At 33.8% G+C, this 18,447-nt stretch overlaps 2 protein-coding genes and 1 long non-coding RNA gene across 3 annotated transcripts; 2 read left to right on the top strand and 1 right to left on the bottom strand.

Moving 5' to 3' along the window:
* The first annotated feature begins 3,435 nt into the window (after positions 1-3,435).
* On the top strand, positions 3,436-5,960 carry LOC145618680 (pollen receptor-like kinase 4). Its single transcript, XM_081673458.1, has 3 exons — positions 3,436-4,120; positions 4,433-5,041; positions 5,239-5,960. Exons 1-3 carry the CDS (start codon positions 3,436-3,438, stop codon positions 5,826-5,828), a joined length of 1,884 nt encoding a protein of 627 aa, XP_081529584.1. The 3' UTR covers positions 5,829-5,960.
* A 1,700-nt stretch (positions 5,961-7,660) lies between these two features.
* Positions 7,661-13,954, top strand: LOC145616720 (U-box domain-containing protein 52-like). Its single transcript, XM_081671466.1, has 9 exons — positions 7,661-7,835; positions 9,141-9,259; positions 9,569-9,687; positions 10,065-10,288; positions 10,371-10,416; positions 10,708-10,981; positions 11,536-11,649; positions 11,769-12,128; positions 13,157-13,954. Exons 1-9 carry the CDS (start codon positions 7,661-7,663, stop codon positions 13,952-13,954), a joined length of 2,229 nt encoding a protein of 742 aa, XP_081527592.1.
* A 1,204-nt stretch (positions 13,955-15,158) lies between these two features.
* On the bottom strand, positions 15,159-17,298 carry LOC145618683 (uncharacterized). The gene is made up of 3 exons (XR_014107970.1): positions 17,159-17,298; positions 17,000-17,024; positions 15,159-15,306 (listed from the first exon to the last, which is right to left on the bottom strand). It is a non-coding gene; the product is annotated as an uncharacterized LOC145618683 (long non-coding RNA).
* Positions 17,299-18,447: the final 1,149 nt, after the last annotated feature.

The following is an 18,447-nucleotide window of genomic DNA, read 5'->3' as shown; positions in this document are numbered from 1 at the left end:
GAATTATATCTTTTCATGGTGTCAGCTTAATCTTTCATTAAAAAAAAAAAATACAAAAAAAACGTAGTATGTGTACACTTTCCTAACAATTTATATTTCATTTATAGTACTATTGCTCATTCAACGTTTAATCAGTTAAATCACTATTTTCCCTCGAAAAAAAAGGTAAATCAATGTTTATACGATAATAACTGCATCCAATTTTCAATATAGTTGATAAAAAAAATGAGGGAGAAAGGTACATAAGAAGTTATTAGAACAGTCTTCTCTCTAATTAAAAAATTAAAGAATGTTAATAAGTAAGATTAATGACTTACTGGACAAATATACCGATATTCATCAAGTAAGAATTTACGCAACCTAAGCTAAGATTATCACTACAAAAGAGCCAAGGTTACGGAAAGTGGTAGTAATTTAATAAATTAAAGGGAAAGATCCATAAAAATATTCATTAGTACACCGTAGTATTGAAAAACGTAAAGTCAAATTATAAATGTTAGATCGATTTTATATAATATTCTCAAAATAAAAAAATATAAATTTATTATTTGATGAAGAAATGAAAAATAAGGCAAAATAGACCCACGAGGTGCTCGCGGTTAGTAGCTTGAGAAAACATCTTTTGTCTAGTTGCAAAATTGAACGATGAATGTCATTAGCAAACATTATTGTCTAGCTAGGTGCTCGCGATTAGTACAATAGTACTTAGTAACACTAGCGTTAACAAGTATTTTTCACGAGTTGCTCAACGTTACGATTAAAAAAAACAAAGGAAGTATAATATACTAGGTTTTTAGTTGTCATATTTTAATGTTTGGTACTAGGTCTATTTATAATTTTTACTTATTCGTAATTAGAGATATTAATTGTTCACTTGTATATTGATAATTTGGATAAAAGAAATGTGTCAACTAAAAAAATGGAGGAAGCTAAATAATTTGATTGACACGTAGTTTTAGAAAGCTAAGGTAAACTGATGAAATATTGTGTAAGTATGATTTGTTAGAGAATTAAAAATCATAGAAAAAGAAATAATGGAATAATAGTTCAGTTTATTACTCTATAAAAAGTAAGAGATTTGAGATGATATAAAAATTCTAATACGCCTTGTAAAAAGTAAGGATCAAATAAAATCTGTGTCCAAATATGTAAGTTTGAATAAGAAAATAAAATAAAAAATAATTTTCAAAAATAAAATTTTTTAAAAAAAAAAAAGGTGGTGTAAATGCAAAAATGTTCCACGTGAGCCTCGAGCACAAGAGTCTATAGTGAATGTTTTGGTCGATGAAGAGAAGTCAGTGGACATATTAAAATACTCCGTTTTGATTAGGAGTAGCTTATTAATTTAATTTGTGACTTTTTTCTTTGTTAATTTCTCTTTCCTTTCCTAATCCTTGAACCTTGTCCTCGTGCAACCTAGCACGTAATTTATGCCAACAATATATAAAGAGGCCGGGTTGGTACACAAAATCTCATGTGCACCCGATTTCGTAGAATCTTTTGTGTATCTGATCACAAATCAAATCTATTTTTTTTTAAAGAAAATATTGTAGTTAAAGCGTATTTTAAATGGGAAATTAACCACATTTACAGAAAAACAAATCAAATACGGAGTAGCAAACTAGATCACAAATGTAGTAGGTCATCTCATCAATGATAACATAGACATTACTCTTTGTATTTTCTTGTCTTTGTATTCAATTATTACCTCTGATGCAAGGAATTCTCCTCGTGAGGAGAGGTTTCTAAGAATTTTTTTTTCTTTTACCTTTATAAAAAAAATGGTCTAATATACTTTGTACTTTTATTTTCTTATAATCTAATGGTCACTTAGCATAAATTGTCTTCAAAAACAATAACAAGATAATACCTGAGTCATACTCAGTTTTTTAAATTATTGATAATTGAAAAAAAGAAGTTTTAATAATACGAAATATAACACAATAGTCAATAGTAATAATAATAATTAATAATTGTCTTTAGAAACAATTATAATAATAAATAGATATAATGAATTTCTTTTTTTTTTTTTTTTTTGAAAGAATATAATGAATTTCTTAAACAAATTAATGCTTTTAAAAAAAAAATTTAGAAAAAAAAAGGTAGAGTTTAAGATAGAAAATTGCAAAATTCCTTCCAAAAAAAAAACTCCAATGTAGTTTTTTCTTTTTTTCTTTTTCTTTTTCTTTTTTGAAACAAATTCCAATTTGGTATAGAGTAATAAATCTTGTAATTCATTAAACATTGTCTTATACGGCTGTATGCACTTTTAAAATTGTCTCAATATATAATTTCCGAAAATCACACACCCCTATATGGTTCCATTTTTTTTTTTAATACTTCCCTCCTCGATCTCCCTTTTTCCTCATAATTCCTATCCAAACATAATGTAAATGAAAACGGAACCACATAGGGGGGAGGAGAGGATTTGGGTGACAAGGAAAGGCATAGATTTCTGATAGAGGGCTAGCATTTCTCATTTACAAAGGAAAACACCGTTGTATTTACAAAAAAACATTTTAAATTTCTACAAATGATCAAACAAAGAAGAATATGAAATTATCTTCAAAAAAAATGTTTTTCTTCCCAATTAAAAACAATTAAAAATCTAATAAAACAATTTACGATTTTTATTAAATTAATACAAAAACCACAAACCCAATTACATGTACATCTTTTTTTTTTTTTTTCTTCAATAATGCAAGGAAAAATTACATTAGATGGCCCTCATCACGAGTGGTGAATGCACAACAGTGCGTATAAAAATAGTAAGAGATAAAAACAAGTTACAGTGTTACAGATGCTGATATTCAATTTCTTTTAGAAATATGAACTCATGCATAAATTTTACATAACTATTATTCGTAGAAGTTGGCAAAACTATTAATAGAATGCAAAAAGAAAGGAAAACTGTGGTTCTTGATTAAAAGGTTGGCCATTCTTCTCGGCCTCAATATAGCTCATATCCCAGATTCTTCTCCTCCCAACACCCCAAAACCCGAAATGCACAGCTCATATCCCAGTTTTTTCTTCCCCAACGCCCCAAAACCCGAAATCAACCGCCAAGTTCACAGTTCGTAAAGCCAACAGAGACATTACCACCCTATCTTTCCCCTCTAAACACCTCCATAAACCCTCCAAAACCTACCCCTATTATAATTTTATTTCGTTACTTTTTTAAACGCATAGACATTTATCAACCCTTTTAAATTTCGAAACCACCCCTCCTATTTTTGGCATTACACTTGTGTATCCTCTACGTAATCCCCATGAAAGACGAAGGGGAAAGAGATTGAAGATGAAGATACAACATGCAAGACGATAAAAGTAACGGTTAAAAACCAAAATTTTGAAAGGAAATATATTACAAACGGCATTATTATCTATCATCTACCTTCAGGTAAAATACATAAATATATATTCCTAAAACTGCTGATGGGCGCGCATGCATTTGCTCCGCTTGTGCGCCCACCATCCCCATGTTCCTACCTCTTCCATATTCTATATCTATTGGCAATAACGGGTATAGGAACACCGGTATCTGGACTCACAGAGGATGAGGCCCTGCTAAAGTTCAAGTCATCTCTCACGAACATGGATGCTATTTCCAATTGGAACCCTTCTAATGCTCCGTGCTCAGATAAAAAAAGGATCGGTGTCATCTGTGAACATGGCAATATATGGGGATTAAAGCTGGAAAATATGGGTCTAGGTGGCACCATTGATATTGATGCGATTTCTCAATTGCCTGAGCTAAGGACCCTGAGCTTTAAAAATAACAAGTTTGAGGGTCAAATCCCAGATTTTCGTCGTCTGCCCAAACTGAGATCCGTTTACCTGTCTAACAATAAATTTTCTGGTGATATTCCTGACGATGCCTTTACTGGAATGGATGCTTTGAGGAGGATAATCCTGGCAAACAATGCCTTCACCGGCAGGATACCATCATCTCTCACCTCGTTACCCATCCTCGTTGAGCTGAAACTAGATGGCAACCAATTCCAAGGCACCATCCCGGATTTTCATCAAAAAAACTTGCCAAGCATCAATATGGCTAACAACCAATTGGAGGGTCCGATACCTGCAAGACTCATGCACCTCAATCCAAAGCTCTTTTCAGGTAAAACACGTTGTACACCATAGAATTAGGCTGTAATGCCAGCACTGATAATGGTAACATGTTAGTGTGTAATTATATATCTAATGCTAAAGTTCATGGTAATGCAATTCTAAACTCAAGTAAATGTTTTTCTTCATAAATTCGCAACAAAAGAAAAGGTATTGCCATGGACATTGGAATAAAACTTTTTTTAAAATTCTCATATAAACTCAATACCATTGCGACCATATATTACCGCCTACCAATGGACCAATGTTTGTTGCGATACTTGGAAAATGTCAAATTTATACATTTCCTTACAAATCAATGCAGGCAACAAGGGACTGTGTGGGGCCCCTCTTAAGCCATGCACAGGTAATACAGGTGATGCAGCATTAAAAGACATAACCAATTCATCAAGTAAAGCCACTGTAATTGTGCTAGTTATACTACTTGCACTAGTGATCTTGGCAGCGACAATCCTAATAGTATATAAGAAGAAACGCAAGGCAAAGCTAAAGAAACTAGATAGTTTTGCATCTCAAGATGGAAACCATTTTGGGGATACACACATGACACCAAATGAGGAGCACCCAAGGACCATAAAGAAGCGGTCGGAACCAGGGAAGCTAGATTTTGTGAGAGATGACAGGAAAAAGTTTGACCTCTCTGAACTGTTAACTGCATCAGCAGAGGTGTTGGAGAGCGGAAATTTCGAGTCTTCCTACAAGGTGGAGGTATTTGCAGGAGAGCTCTTGGTGGTGAAGAGGTTTAGGCAGATGAGCAGAGTAGGAAGGGATGAATTTCATGAGCACATTTGGAAAATGGGCAAGTTAAGACATCCAAATGTGCTTGCTTTAGTTGCATGTTACTATAGAAAAGAAGAGAAGCTTCTTATCTTTGACTTTGTCGACAACGGAAGCTTGGCTAGTCACCTTCATGGTAAGTGACCCTTCCCTTTCTTTGAAATACAAAAACTCAACTTTTATAACATATGGAGCATCATTAAAACAATTCCCAAATGGTCAATATATATTGCTTCCTCCGGAGCCTAAATTGCTGCCTTTCATTAATAATCCTAGAAGATAATGCATAAGAAGATTTTTAAACATAATGTAGTGTGACTTGATCTGTTTCAGGAAAGCATACTACGAAAGATGAAGTATTTGATTGGCCAATGCGGTTGAAGATTATCAAAGGAATAGCAAGGGGGTTGGCTTACCTTTACAGTGAGCTCCCAAGCTTAATAGTGCCCCATGGATATCTCAAATCGTCGAATGTACTTCTCGATTATTCATACGAACCCCTACTCATGGACTATGCCCTCAAACCTTTGATCAACACAGAGCATGCTAAACAGCTAATGGTTGCCTACAAGTCACCAGAATATGCTCACCTTGGCCGTCTTACAAAGAAAACTGATGTTTGGAGCCTTGGCATTCTCATACTGGAAGTACTAACTGGGAAATTCCCGACCAACTTCCTTGCCGTCGGAAATGTCAAGGGTGAAAGTCTAGTGGCCTGGGTAAATGATATAGTTAATGAAGAGGAAAAGGGGGAAGACGTGTTTGATAAAGGGATGGGAGGTACTCATTACAGCAAGGTTGAAATGAACAAACTTTTGAAGGTTGGGTTTGGTTGTTGCCATGAGAATATAGATGTAAGATGGAGCATAAAAGAGGCTGTTGAAAAGATTGAAGAGATAAAAGAGACAGACGAGCTCATTTAAGATCCTAATAATATAGCTTTCCCGTCAATTGTCAATTAGAGAATGTATCAAAGGCCAATTTTTTATTTTTTTTTTATTTTTTCTAATTAGGCATTTTGGTCAAAACATAGACAATTATAAAACTTGTATAAATTCTTGCACTTGTGTCCTCGTTCTTTTTTGTTTTACTTATCAAATTGATTTCACCAAAGAGATTTTTAAACCCCCCGTCCCCCCCCCCCCCCCCCCCAATCTTACTGTAGGCAGGAACCACATTATAGATATTGAAAGTTTCTGAATAATGGTATGATAAACACCCCATAAAACCAGGAGGAAAAAAAAAACTTGACAATAATAAAACAGCTATTAAATATGTAGGGTAGAAATTAAATCAAAAGGAACAGAAGTTCTCACCCCAAGACTATCAATGAAGCAATTCATTCCGCCTTTCAATTATAGCAAACTAGACCCAAAACCTCATGAAATAACACCATCTTCAATTTATGATCAAATGTCCACCAACAAAATGGCCCTGCAATGGTAACTCATATTCATTATACGTTTGAATAATTTTAGATCTAGCCTCTATGCATAATTCAACCCAACTCGTACAGATTTTCAATTTATCAATTTCCTGGAAGTTGATAATCATCAAAATTCATAATTGTCTCTGCTCATATCAAGGCTGGACAATTATTTTTTAATTCAATTTACCAGTCATTTTCCATAATCCGGGTTAAATTTGGATGAAAAATCGATATTGCAGTCAATTAATTACACAAAGTCCCAAGCCAATTTGCTAGTATTATTTTCTCATTTTAAACATGGTAAGACTTAGAAGTATTTCTTTTCTCACAAATATTGTATTACCTCAAAATACAAATACGAGTAATATGCAGCACTTCAGCCATTCTTTAAGGCTTGCAACGATTGCATGTTTGCCAATGCATAACTTTGAACATTAGTACCTTAAATTATGAATCACTTAGTTAAATTTTTTAATAACATATACTGAGCCTAACTTAACAACTTTTAATTTTTTTGGCTTCAAACTAGCTTAAAAAGTGAGAGTTATACATGGAGCAAAAGTCAAATTATTGCAAGCTTTAAAGAATGTAAGACTTATTTTAAGATAAAGATATGTTTTGAAATAAAAATGGAAACCTATACTAACCAATTCTTCCAACTTAACCAACTATTCATTAATAAAATAAATAGATTCACGGCAATATTAGACAATGAAAACACATTTCAACTAAATTAACTAACTATTCATAGTATAATAATCTTTATATTTTATCTTCTACATACTAAAATTATACTCGTATATAATGCATGTAGAGCAGTCCTTATAAATAATAGCAATTCAATCTTTAACATGTACCGGAATACAAACATTAATAACGTGGAAAATAATATCAAAGTTTTCATTAATATTACTATTTTTTTTCTGATTTTCTCTTCTTATGTTTGACTTTCAAAAAATTACCCCTTTTATCATGGGATATAGTAGATTTTAGCTAAATATAAGCACAACATATATGGGTGGGAAAAATTGGATGCCCAAGAAAGCAAAAAAATAAAAGAAATAAGGGAAAAGAAAAAGATGAAGCACATTGACTCGAGGAAATTAAGGTGGATAATTTTCTCTTTCATTTCTTTCTCAAAAATAATGTAGAGAATTAGTAAACACCAGGAATAACATGAGGCCAAATTTGAGTTTAGATCATTATGCATGCATTTGCATGCATGAGATGAATTAACAGAGAAAGAAAAGGAGGTGAAAAAGAAAAATAAGAAGAAAAGGCCCATAAAAAGGTAGACAAAAGTACCGAAAGGAGGAACGTTTTGCAATGTGGGGATCAAAAGTGAATGCAGGAAAGAAAGCAGAGGACCGCGGTCTGGTGGCAGTGGCTATAGACAAGGACAAAGGCAGCCAATATGCCATCAGATGGGCCACTGACCACCTTCTTGGTCGAGGTCGGCCGGTTGTCCTGATACATGTTTCCTCTGACTCTTCTTATGCAGGTTCCATCCCTAACCTTTTTTTTTTTAATTTCCATTTACTTGTATTAAGACAGATAAACTAATGATAATTATTTCAAGATTAGGCCATGGAATTCCTTTTAGCTCGTGCTTTAGATTAGGAGTCAAATCATTATACTACCTCCATTTCATATTAATTGCAACAAATAGGTATTATTCATGGGACATAAAAATCTTTTGTTGCAATTAATATGAAACAGAGGTAGTAAATAATTTGTTAAGAATTTATACAAAGTTAAATTTGTTCATTTTGTAAATCTTTTATTAATTGTCAAATAACAATAAGCCAACCAAAAAATTATTCTCCCTCCATTAATTAAAACTCTTAAGCCTTTCTCTAATATTTCAAGATAAATTATAGGGATGATTATGTTTTAATCAAAGAGAGTTTTTTTTTAAAAAAATAAAAAAATAAATAAATAAATAAAATTAATAATAACAATAATAATAATAATAATAATAATAATAATAATAATAATAATAATAATATTCTTGTACAATTTTTATAAATTTTTTTAGCAAGTGGAAGTTTTTTCTCAAATGAATTACATAGTAAATAGTTACATAAATTTTCACCCTAAAAATCTTCTAATCAGCTCATATTAAATTCAAATGCAACTATGCGTCCATACCATAAGTGTAATAAAACAAAAATTATGTCAAGTAAAGATATGTCTTGGTATAACATGCAATGTTAATTACATTAACATAATAAAAATAAGGCTTTGCTCACATTTTTTTTCATGAACATCTAATCAAGATACAGTATCCTTCCAAAAATAAGTAATTAAACCTATGATGTATGCAGAATTATTTACCGGATTTTCATAAGCATCAAGAATTTTATTATCATGAGTCAGATATTATATGAATAACAACCAATTACAGCATGAACCAATTGGTTGTAAGCTTACCATTAATCTTATAGTCCTTCCAATGATGTGCTAGCTCTCTCAGTGGTTGGAAATAGGGTGATAACTGGCGGAGTCATGTGATGAGCCACACCTTTTAAATAGATAGTATAAATTCCTGCAAGCTTCAATAGAAAATTGAGAAAAAAGTAAAACGAATTAATGAGCCATTAGAAGGCTAACGATACAGGAGAAAACAGGCCAGAAAATTAAGTTGTAGTAGATCATAGAAATTATCACTAAGATGATCATAAGTTACCCCTTACTGTTTTTTAAAATAAAAGACAGAACCCTACGCAAATAGGCCTTTTCTCATTTGCAATTGCACACAAAAAACATCACCAAGATGTAAATATAATTTCTTTGTTGCTGGCAGCGGGCAGTTCTGCCATTGTATCAACATCAAGCCCAGGCACATCACCAAACTATCAACAAGTTGACAGGAAGACTAAGGACCTGTTCCTCACATTTCGTTGCTTTTGTACTCGCAAGGATGTATGTTTTCTTGAGCCACACTATTACCATGTAGCTATCAACACTTAATTACACTAGCTAGAATAACCACACTAAATAAGTCACCAAGATCTAGACAAAAGAAGCGCAAAGATCAAGAATCTAGGTGATGGAGCAAGATCAATATAAGCTAACAAGTACAAGTTGTTCTCTTATATCTTTGACAGGGTCTATGAGCAGAACCTGAAAACAAATAAGCTAGTTGTCATAGAAATATCACTATTAGTCTTATTGCTTTTCGGTATTTGTTAAAGTGCTTACTAAACTGACTTCTTATCTGGACTTGGTCAGATACGCTGCATAGATGTCACACTCAAAGATAACGATGTAGGCAGGGCTCTAATAGAATACGCAAATTATGCTGCAATTGAGAATTTGGTTCTTGGTGCTTCAAAAGGTGGATTTATCAGGTGACAGCTCCAGACAATGCCCTTTAATAAGTACTAGTACACATTAGCTTATCTATTCATTTATCACAAACAAGCATGGATCTATGTAAGTATGTATGACAGCTAACCTCACAGAAATTGCAGTAAATAGTGCTCTATGAGAGCCACACAGTAAAATGTTTCAGGCAGATGGCATGTCAAAAAAGAATAAATTGTATAGACAAAAAGAGCAATTCTCTTATCTTGTTGAATTTAACCCAGCAGTAATAGATATATACTTGAAAGTTGAAACCTTTTTAATTTGGCATCACAGATTAAAGCAAGCATAAAAATTATGTGAAGAAATATATTTGTCTGATAGACATTGATTACTAAACATTTATTTTATGATGACACAGAAAATTCAAGAGTGCAGATATACCAACTATGGTGTCAAGAGGAGCACCTGATTTCTGCACTGTTTATGTAATCTCCAAGGCAAAGATGTCAAGTGTACGCAATGCATCACGACCAGTTCCACACATGTCCCCTCTTCAGAGCTACATAGAAAACATAGTCAAAGACAAACCAAATGTCTCCACACCTGTTTCAACACCACCACGACGTAGTATGAGCATTAGAGGTTTCTTTATTTCCATTGTCCTAATATATTACTTAATGTTTCTTGAACTCAAAATAATAATACCTGAATTCTGTGCAAGCAGGGGAAAGGCCTTCATTCACACCTCCAAGAGAAGAAAAAGACTTGAGGTACATCCACTACCAGGGGAAGCTCAATTTCTGTTAGTCAATAGTGTAGTGTCAACATTCCTTAGATACTAGATACTGGTATTTTCTTTGAAAAAAAGCTTAAATATGATGAAACATGAGGCAAAAAAATCATGTTTCACAGACTTCAAAGGTAGAATATAAGCATACAAAAATGCGATCAGTTTTCTAATACTAATTAAATCTCAATATCCGTATCCAATATTCTCATCCATTCAACGGTACAGAATTATTTTGATGATATTCATTCATGTTTAACAAATGTTGTATCAGGTTAGACAGATGGAATGAAAGGCTGATGTTGAGTGAATTTCCAGAAAGTGAAACAGATATATCCTTCGTGAGCTCTGACAGAACAAGTGTTGACCGCCTTTCTATGCAATATGACTACATGGATATAACACGCACACCAAGATTTTCTTCTACTTTAGATTACAGTTATGGGTCTGGCAGGGGCGGACAAAGGATGATTGATACTAACCTAAGGCCTGAAATTTCATACACATCGCAAGATAGTGGATGGACTTCAGTTTCCTCACAGCATAGTGTAAGTATATTTTTACTTCAATTGACATATCAATGGACAGCATATCCAATTGCAGCAAAACATTAAGTACTGTCACTTAATATCAAATAGCATATTATCATAAATATATTTTACACAAATAGCGATTATTACCATATATACCTATGCGTTAACTTCCAACAGCTGCCCACCAGGGAACCTAGAAATATTGTCAATAGCATTTGTGAGAAGGAAATATGTATGAAGTAATCTGCCAACAAAGTTTTTTCTTTTTTTTTTTTTCTTTTTTTGTTTTTGAAAGGTGAATCTTTTGGTTAAAAAAAGAGCAGGTGCAAAAATGCAACTGGTATAATAACTAGGTTGTTTAGTTCTAAAATATCCTTCCATATTCTTTTCCTAACAGAGGCAGCAGACTTATATGTGTCTTGCAAGTATTGGTAACTGGTTTCTCCAGTCATGTACAGAATACAAACCATGTGCCAGTGACTTCTGTGCTTATTTGCATTTTTTAATTTTTAATTTTTTTTTGGTAAATCATGTTTGCAATAATATGAATTTTGTTCACGTAAATACAGGAAGAAACAGATGCTGAGATGAGGAGGTTAAAGCTTGAGCTAAAGCAAACCATGCACATGTATGGTGAAGCCTGCAAAGAAGCAGTTTTTGCGAAAGAGAGAGAAAGACAACAAGTGCGTTTTATACTACCCCTACCCCCGTTGTCCCAAAATAAAGATATTTTCTCAAGGATCATTTTACAAATAATTCCACATATCTGGCAATTGATAGTTAGAATGTCAAACAAGTGCAGGCAATGGAGCTCCACCGATGGAGGCTAGAAGAAGACAAAAAATTGCAAGAAGCAGGAACTCCTGAGGAAGTTGCAATTTTGCTTGCTGAAAGAAAAAGAGCAGAAAGGGCAGCAGCACTGCAGGAAGAAAGAAAACTAACTGCAGGAAACACAGAATACAGACCAACCCATAGTGCCTTAAGTTACAAGAGGTACACCATTGAAGAAATTGAAACAGCGACGGATAATTTCTCTGCATCTCTCAAGGTTGGAGAAGGAGGCTATGGACCTGTATTTAGGTGTTACCTTGATCATACAAGAGTAGCAGTGAAAGTTTTACGTCCAGATGCCGCTCAAGGAAGAACACAGTTCCAGCAGGAGGTAATATATAAGGAAGTATTTGTTACTTTAGTAGAATATGAGTCCCTACATCAGACTATCAGAGGCTAGTGTTGTGCAATCTTCCATTAAGTGATGTAGACAAAGAAATAGAATAACTTGTGACAACAAAATCACACATGCACCAGATAGATTTCAACCAATGCTGGGGAGAAAAACATGGGTAACCATATTAGTACACTTTATTCACCTGAGAATGACTTAATTTGTTTACTGATGATGACATGTGGAAAAGGATTATGATGACAATGATGCATGCTTCCTTTACTTCAAAAAGAAGCCTCAACTCCAACTGAAATGGATATTATTTTATCGATATGTTTCCCTTCTTCAGATGTCCAACTGATATAAACCATCACTGCATGTTAATAAACTCAAAAGGGTCATATATCTGACAATCTTTAGCATTTATATATCAACTTCTACACCTATGATATCATTACCCAATGCCTTGTAACAAATCCCCTGCCTTGGGCAAGGTATAAGGGTGAGATGTACAAGGCTTTCTCCCTGGTCTCGTTATTCTCTCATCATAAAAAATGAGTAATGTTACTGCTTTAATAGTTTCTCAATATCATAGATGTCTGGAATGAAAAACTGAGGAAAATGTAGCTTGCAAAGACTTTCACAAGGCAGAGACGAAATGTTTTGTGCTTAAGAGAAATTATGATTGGAAGCTTAAAAGACGTTGATAAATTTATAATTTAAACTACATATGGTGGATCATCAAAATTTTATTAAAGGAAAAAACCACCCTTGAATATAACATTTGAACATAATTTCAATTGCATGGGAAGAAAATTACCCCTTAAAAATCACTAGTTCTCTTCTATCTACTAAAATTCAGTGGAACTCATAGCTCTACCTCACATACACATGAAGAGTTCAGTCATCTAAACCAAACTTAAACTGAACTTCTGTAACATCAAATGCAAGAGTTTAAAAATATATACTCCAATTTAAATATAAAATCTAACACATCAATTTTCTTTACCTTGAATATGTTGCAGGTTGAAGTACTGAGCTGCATCAGGCATCCCAATATGGTTCTTCTCCTAGGAGCATGCCCAGAATATGGTTGCATTGTTTATGAATACATGGCCAACGGTAGTTTAGATTACCGACTGTTTCGTCGAGGGAAAACCCAACCTCTTTCTTGGCAAGTTAGGTTCCGAATTGCAGCAGACATTGCAACAGGGCTGAATTTTCTCCATCAGACAAAGCCAGAACCGCTAGTTCATCGTGACCTAAAACCAGGGAATATACTTCTGGATAGGTATTATGTTGCTAAGATTGGAGATGTTGGATTGGCAAGGCTGGTGCCCCCGTCTGTTGCTGATCACATAACACAATATTGCAAGACATCAGCTGCCGGAACTTTCTGCTACATTGATCCAGAGTATCAGCAAAGTGGAATGCTTGGCGTTAAATCTGACGTTTATTCACTAGGGATTGTGCTTCTCCAACTGTTAACTGCTAAGCCACCCATGGGTTTGGCTCACCATGTGGAACATCACATTCAGAAAGAAACATTTGCTGATATACTGGATCAGTCAGTACCTGATTGGCCAGTGGAGGAAGCCTTAAGTCTGGCGAAGGTAGCTATTCAATGTGCTGAGTTGAGGAGGAAAGACCGACCAGATCTTGAGAAAGTTGTCTTGCCAGAGCTAGAGAGGTTGAGAGACTTTGCTGACGAAAGAACCCATCAATTCATGTTTGTTGCCACACCAGAACCTTCCCCTATCCACAGCCAGACATCCATGTCACAGGTCAGCAGTAAGGAAACTTTTTCAGTTGTAATAGCATGAATGCTGAAAGCCTGAAACAATTACATGAACAATATGGCTTCTAGATATAAAACTATTAAGGCCTTCCTAGAAGCTATAACATGATCAAAAAAGGAATAGTAATTTTTTTGTTCCCTTAAATAAAATACAGTAATAGTAAACACGAAACTGAGAAAACTAAAATTAATTGGCTGGTATATTCAAAATACAAATTGAATTCATACCATTTACTTTCTTCCACAAATTCTCTCAGAAAACCTTGAACAGTGGAGACAAGCCTCAGCGCAGATTACAGTCGTTTATATTTGACATGTTCATTTTTTAGATAGCACATGTTTTATTGTCCATCTCTATTCAACTGCATATTCAAACTAGAATTTTAAATAGGACAAAATCCCAATATTATGTGTCAGGTGAACTGAAAGTATCTGCTCCCACTTACTACTTACAACATCATAGCTACTTGATGCCTCTTAAGTTATTTCCACTCTTGGCAGAATTAGATGGTCAGATATACACATTTAACCCCTAGACAATCAAGAAGCTAAATTCTATTCATCCCATTACCTGAAATATAATGGTTGTGTGCTACTTTGCAAATCACTAAGAAGCAGTTTTAAAAGCTATTTTATTTAGTCTTTCATACTCCCTCTGTCAATCTGATCTACTCAGTTACTATAGCTACAAAAAACCATGGGGACCATACATTTAGGTACATCTGTTTTAACGAGAAAAAGACAGAGAGTAAGGGATTTATTAAATACAATTGGGTCCCACAAAGTGGGGTTGTAGATAATAAAAATTAATAAAAGGTTACCATATTAGGAATAAAGTAAAAGTGAGTAGAGATTAGAAAAACGAATGAAAATGGAAAGTGAGTAGAACTTAAGAAAACGGAGAAAGTAATTCAAAACTCAAAAGTCATATAACACTTACTTCAAAGCTCAGTGTAGGGTAAGTGCTATATTTTATACCCACTTACTTCAAAGCTCAGAGTAGGGTAAGTGCTATTGATTATTGTCCTTGTGAATGTGATGTTAGCAAATATTCTTACAATAGAAATAAAATAAAATAAAATCTGCAGAGCGAAGCCTCTAATTCAATTCCAAGCAGCACGAAGGCCCCCTCATCCACAACATCATCAAGAGGTAAATAATCAAAAACATATGTTCTTCACATCTTGCAACAGCAATAAATTCATTTTTTTTAAGATGTTCTCCTCTAACCCTTTACCTTCTTTTCTTTACAGCAAATGCAGATGAAACAGAATAAAGAAAAGAGATGACTTACAAGTTTTTGACAGCGTGTTGAGCTACCCCCAGTCTGTTTAGCCAACTTATCTCATACAAGTCAAAAGTGTCAATTGCTGAAGCCTGTTAATAAGTGTAACAAAAAAGCTGGTATTTAGCATGTGCTATAGTTACATGGAAACATAGATTAGAAAAAGGAAAAAAAAAAGGTGTGTGTGTGGGGGGGGGGGGGGGGGAATACATGAAGTAATGGAACTCAAGCATGGAAAATTGGCCACTCTGTAAAGGATTTTGAGGTTGCCATTCCATGAAAGCCTGTTCCAAATACCATGGTAATAATTTCATATGTCTTGTGGCATCAACTGATACATAACGGTAACTCACCACGCTAGAACATATTTCCCCGTGCTGTATGTTCTTTTGTCAAAAATATTTTATAAATAAATTGTACAGTTCATCAAACAAGTTAACTTACGTAATTATTCTTACATTAGCTTAAGGAAAAATTAAAAAAAAAAAACACATATTTTAATATAGGTTTCTTCATATTCTGGTTGGTAAAGGAATGTTTTAAAAAACTAAAAAAAAAAAAAAAAAATTGTAAATGAGGCTAAAACCCAATGATGTAACTATCTTGAAAAAATCCATGCCATGTTGACGGTGATCCATTCAATTCATCTGTCATAAGCCGCTTCTGCGACAACCCAACCATTACTGCAATTTTTTTCCATGATCTCAAGCCCTTGGAGAGCTAAAGACTTGCTTCGAAGTGATTGCAGCTTCAAAAAATAATGAAAGGAATCGAAATGATGACCTAGATTAGTTTTCACAGCTAAGGCTAACAATGTATTGTGTAATATAGATAGAAATATATTACAAGCCTGTAATGCTGTAGATTTCCAAAATAAGACGAAGCATCTAACCCTCTTCCTGTGCATGTCAATGTGTGTACATAATCCCCCAATGTAAAGATAAGAAAGTGTACTTTTTTTTCCTTGCAATTAATATCACACAATGCTGATCAATATTTATCCCTCTCTGAAAGAAAACCTCCACTACTACTAACATCATTGCGAAACTTATTTGAAACTTCACTCAAGAAATCTTAACAATCTTTATCCCAAGCAATTAGATTTCACAAAATCAGTGGCTACCCACCGAAAATGGTTTAGAAATTGCCAACATTCTACTTACCTAGAATCATATTTGCTGGACCACAACACCAAACATAAAGGTGTAATCAAAATTTGAGCTAGGGCAAAGCTAGGTTTGTTAGTCATAGTTCCCATCAACCCAATTGCAAGAAGACAATTATACTCCAAAATGCTCAATAAATAATTAGATATAATGCAACAACAAAGCAACCAAGGTTGCTCAATTGAGACTTAGGGAGCACCTTCAGTAACAAGGATCTCGGCCCGGGTTCGATACCAAACCCCTCCCCAGTTGCTATAGTGCAGGATTGTATGCTATTGCTAACCAATAAAAACAATACAGATTACTAATAATAGTAATAAAAAAAACAACATAAACCCAATTTGATTCAAACAGTACTGGGGTTTGAGAAGATCAACACTTTCTCACTCTAACTACTATGAAATTTAAGTGGTAGCTAGAAAACAAATTTAGTGTAGTAATTCAAAGTAAAAAAAAATAAAAAATAAAAAAAGCAAGATTGTGGGTAAATCACAGATAAATTCTTTGTTAATCATCAAAAATTTAGCAGCAGCATATAAAATTATCTACTAAAAATCAAGTGAATGGGGGTGTAATTAATAAATTAAATTTAGCAAAAATTCAAAATTGAAGGAAGTACCTTGCTAAACTAAGGCATCAAGAATCTGGGCAAACACAAGAATGCATTGATAGTTAGTAATTTTGCAATTTACAGTAAAATCAGTTTAATTCATAGCATATGATTTTTAATTGCTATGCATGCAACCCCAAATCAAACTTAAATTATCAACTGGGTTACCTGCAAATTTCCCATTTTCTGAGTTGAACAGTCGAAGTTGAATCCTAATTTTCTCAGTTTTCAAAGATGAACAATTGAACATTGTTTTAGGATTTTGGTAATTTTTCTGAGGGCGGGAGTCCTACTTTTTTTTTTTTTTTCTTCTTGCAGAGTTTCTGTAGCCTGTAGTGTAGAGTACTCGTATAAATTTGAAGGCACTCGTATAAATTAGGTAAGTACATTTATGAAACCAAGCAAAACTTGGTGGAGTTGGTGGGGAACTCACCTTGGTTTGAGATCACGAGTTCGAGCCCACCAACTACAAAATGCTTGGGAGTAGGGGGATTTCCTTACGGCTCTGTAGGGTCCTTTACTAATCCATGTTTATTCACAAATTCTTACATGTGGTTGGCCATACGGTGTGGCAATCCATTATGAAGGATACTTCATTAGTGTTAAAAAGAATTGAAAAGGTATAATGTACAAATTGTACACCATATCATATCACTAATCATTATAGACATCCTATCTATGATTTGTCCACTTAAGGGTAAGTTTGTCCCTTGTCTTGAAGAAGGTCTTAAAGAAAGTTTTTGACAATTGGACAAAGTCTTAAGATGGGTTTTGCTTGAACAGGCTAAGACCCTCGTCAAATGGATAAAGTAAAGAGTGGAAAAAAAGGACTTAGGATAAACTCTAAAATTAGAGATGGTTGGATGAGTGGAATAATAAAAAGTGGGTAAAAGTTCGTTTCAAAAAAAAAGAAAGTAGGTAAAATTTAATGGACAACTGATGTGACAAAGTCTAAAATATAATTAGTTGAGTTTAAATATCCTTAAAAAAAGACTAATTAGGGATAATGAGTCTATAATGGATTTATGAGATAACAAGTGTCCTACTAATTAGGGTTCATGCTCAGCTCAAATGTCAAACATGAAACACGGATTAGGGTCCTTAAGAAAATGGAGTCTTTAAATTAATTTGATATATATATAGTATTCCAACATGTTTTAGGTAGAGCCTAAATTAGGGTTTGCACATGTAAAACCATAAGACCAAATGGTTAGGCTTGGGTTTGAGCTTTGTTGTTTCGATTTTAAGGATTCCAAAATGTGGTAAATTGTAATACTACCTCACGTTTATTTTACATCCATTAAAAAAAAAGTAGTTACAAAATTTTCTCATCTAAAATTTAAACCAAGAGCCCAATTTCCTATTGTAGCATAAGGCCTCCGTTATAAATGAGACAAGTCTCCTAGGTTTCACATCTAGTCTAGTAACTAAAACAAAAAGTAACAATTGTTACAAAT

Source organism: Chenopodium album, chromosome 26, assembly GCF_948465745.1.
Source record: "Chenopodium album chromosome 26, dcCheAlbu1.1, whole genome shotgun sequence".
Taxonomy (NCBI): domain Eukaryota; kingdom Viridiplantae; phylum Streptophyta; class Magnoliopsida; order Caryophyllales; family Amaranthaceae; genus Chenopodium; species Chenopodium album.
Note: the sequence above shows the minus strand (reverse complement) of the source record. Positions and strands in the feature narration are given on the sequence as shown.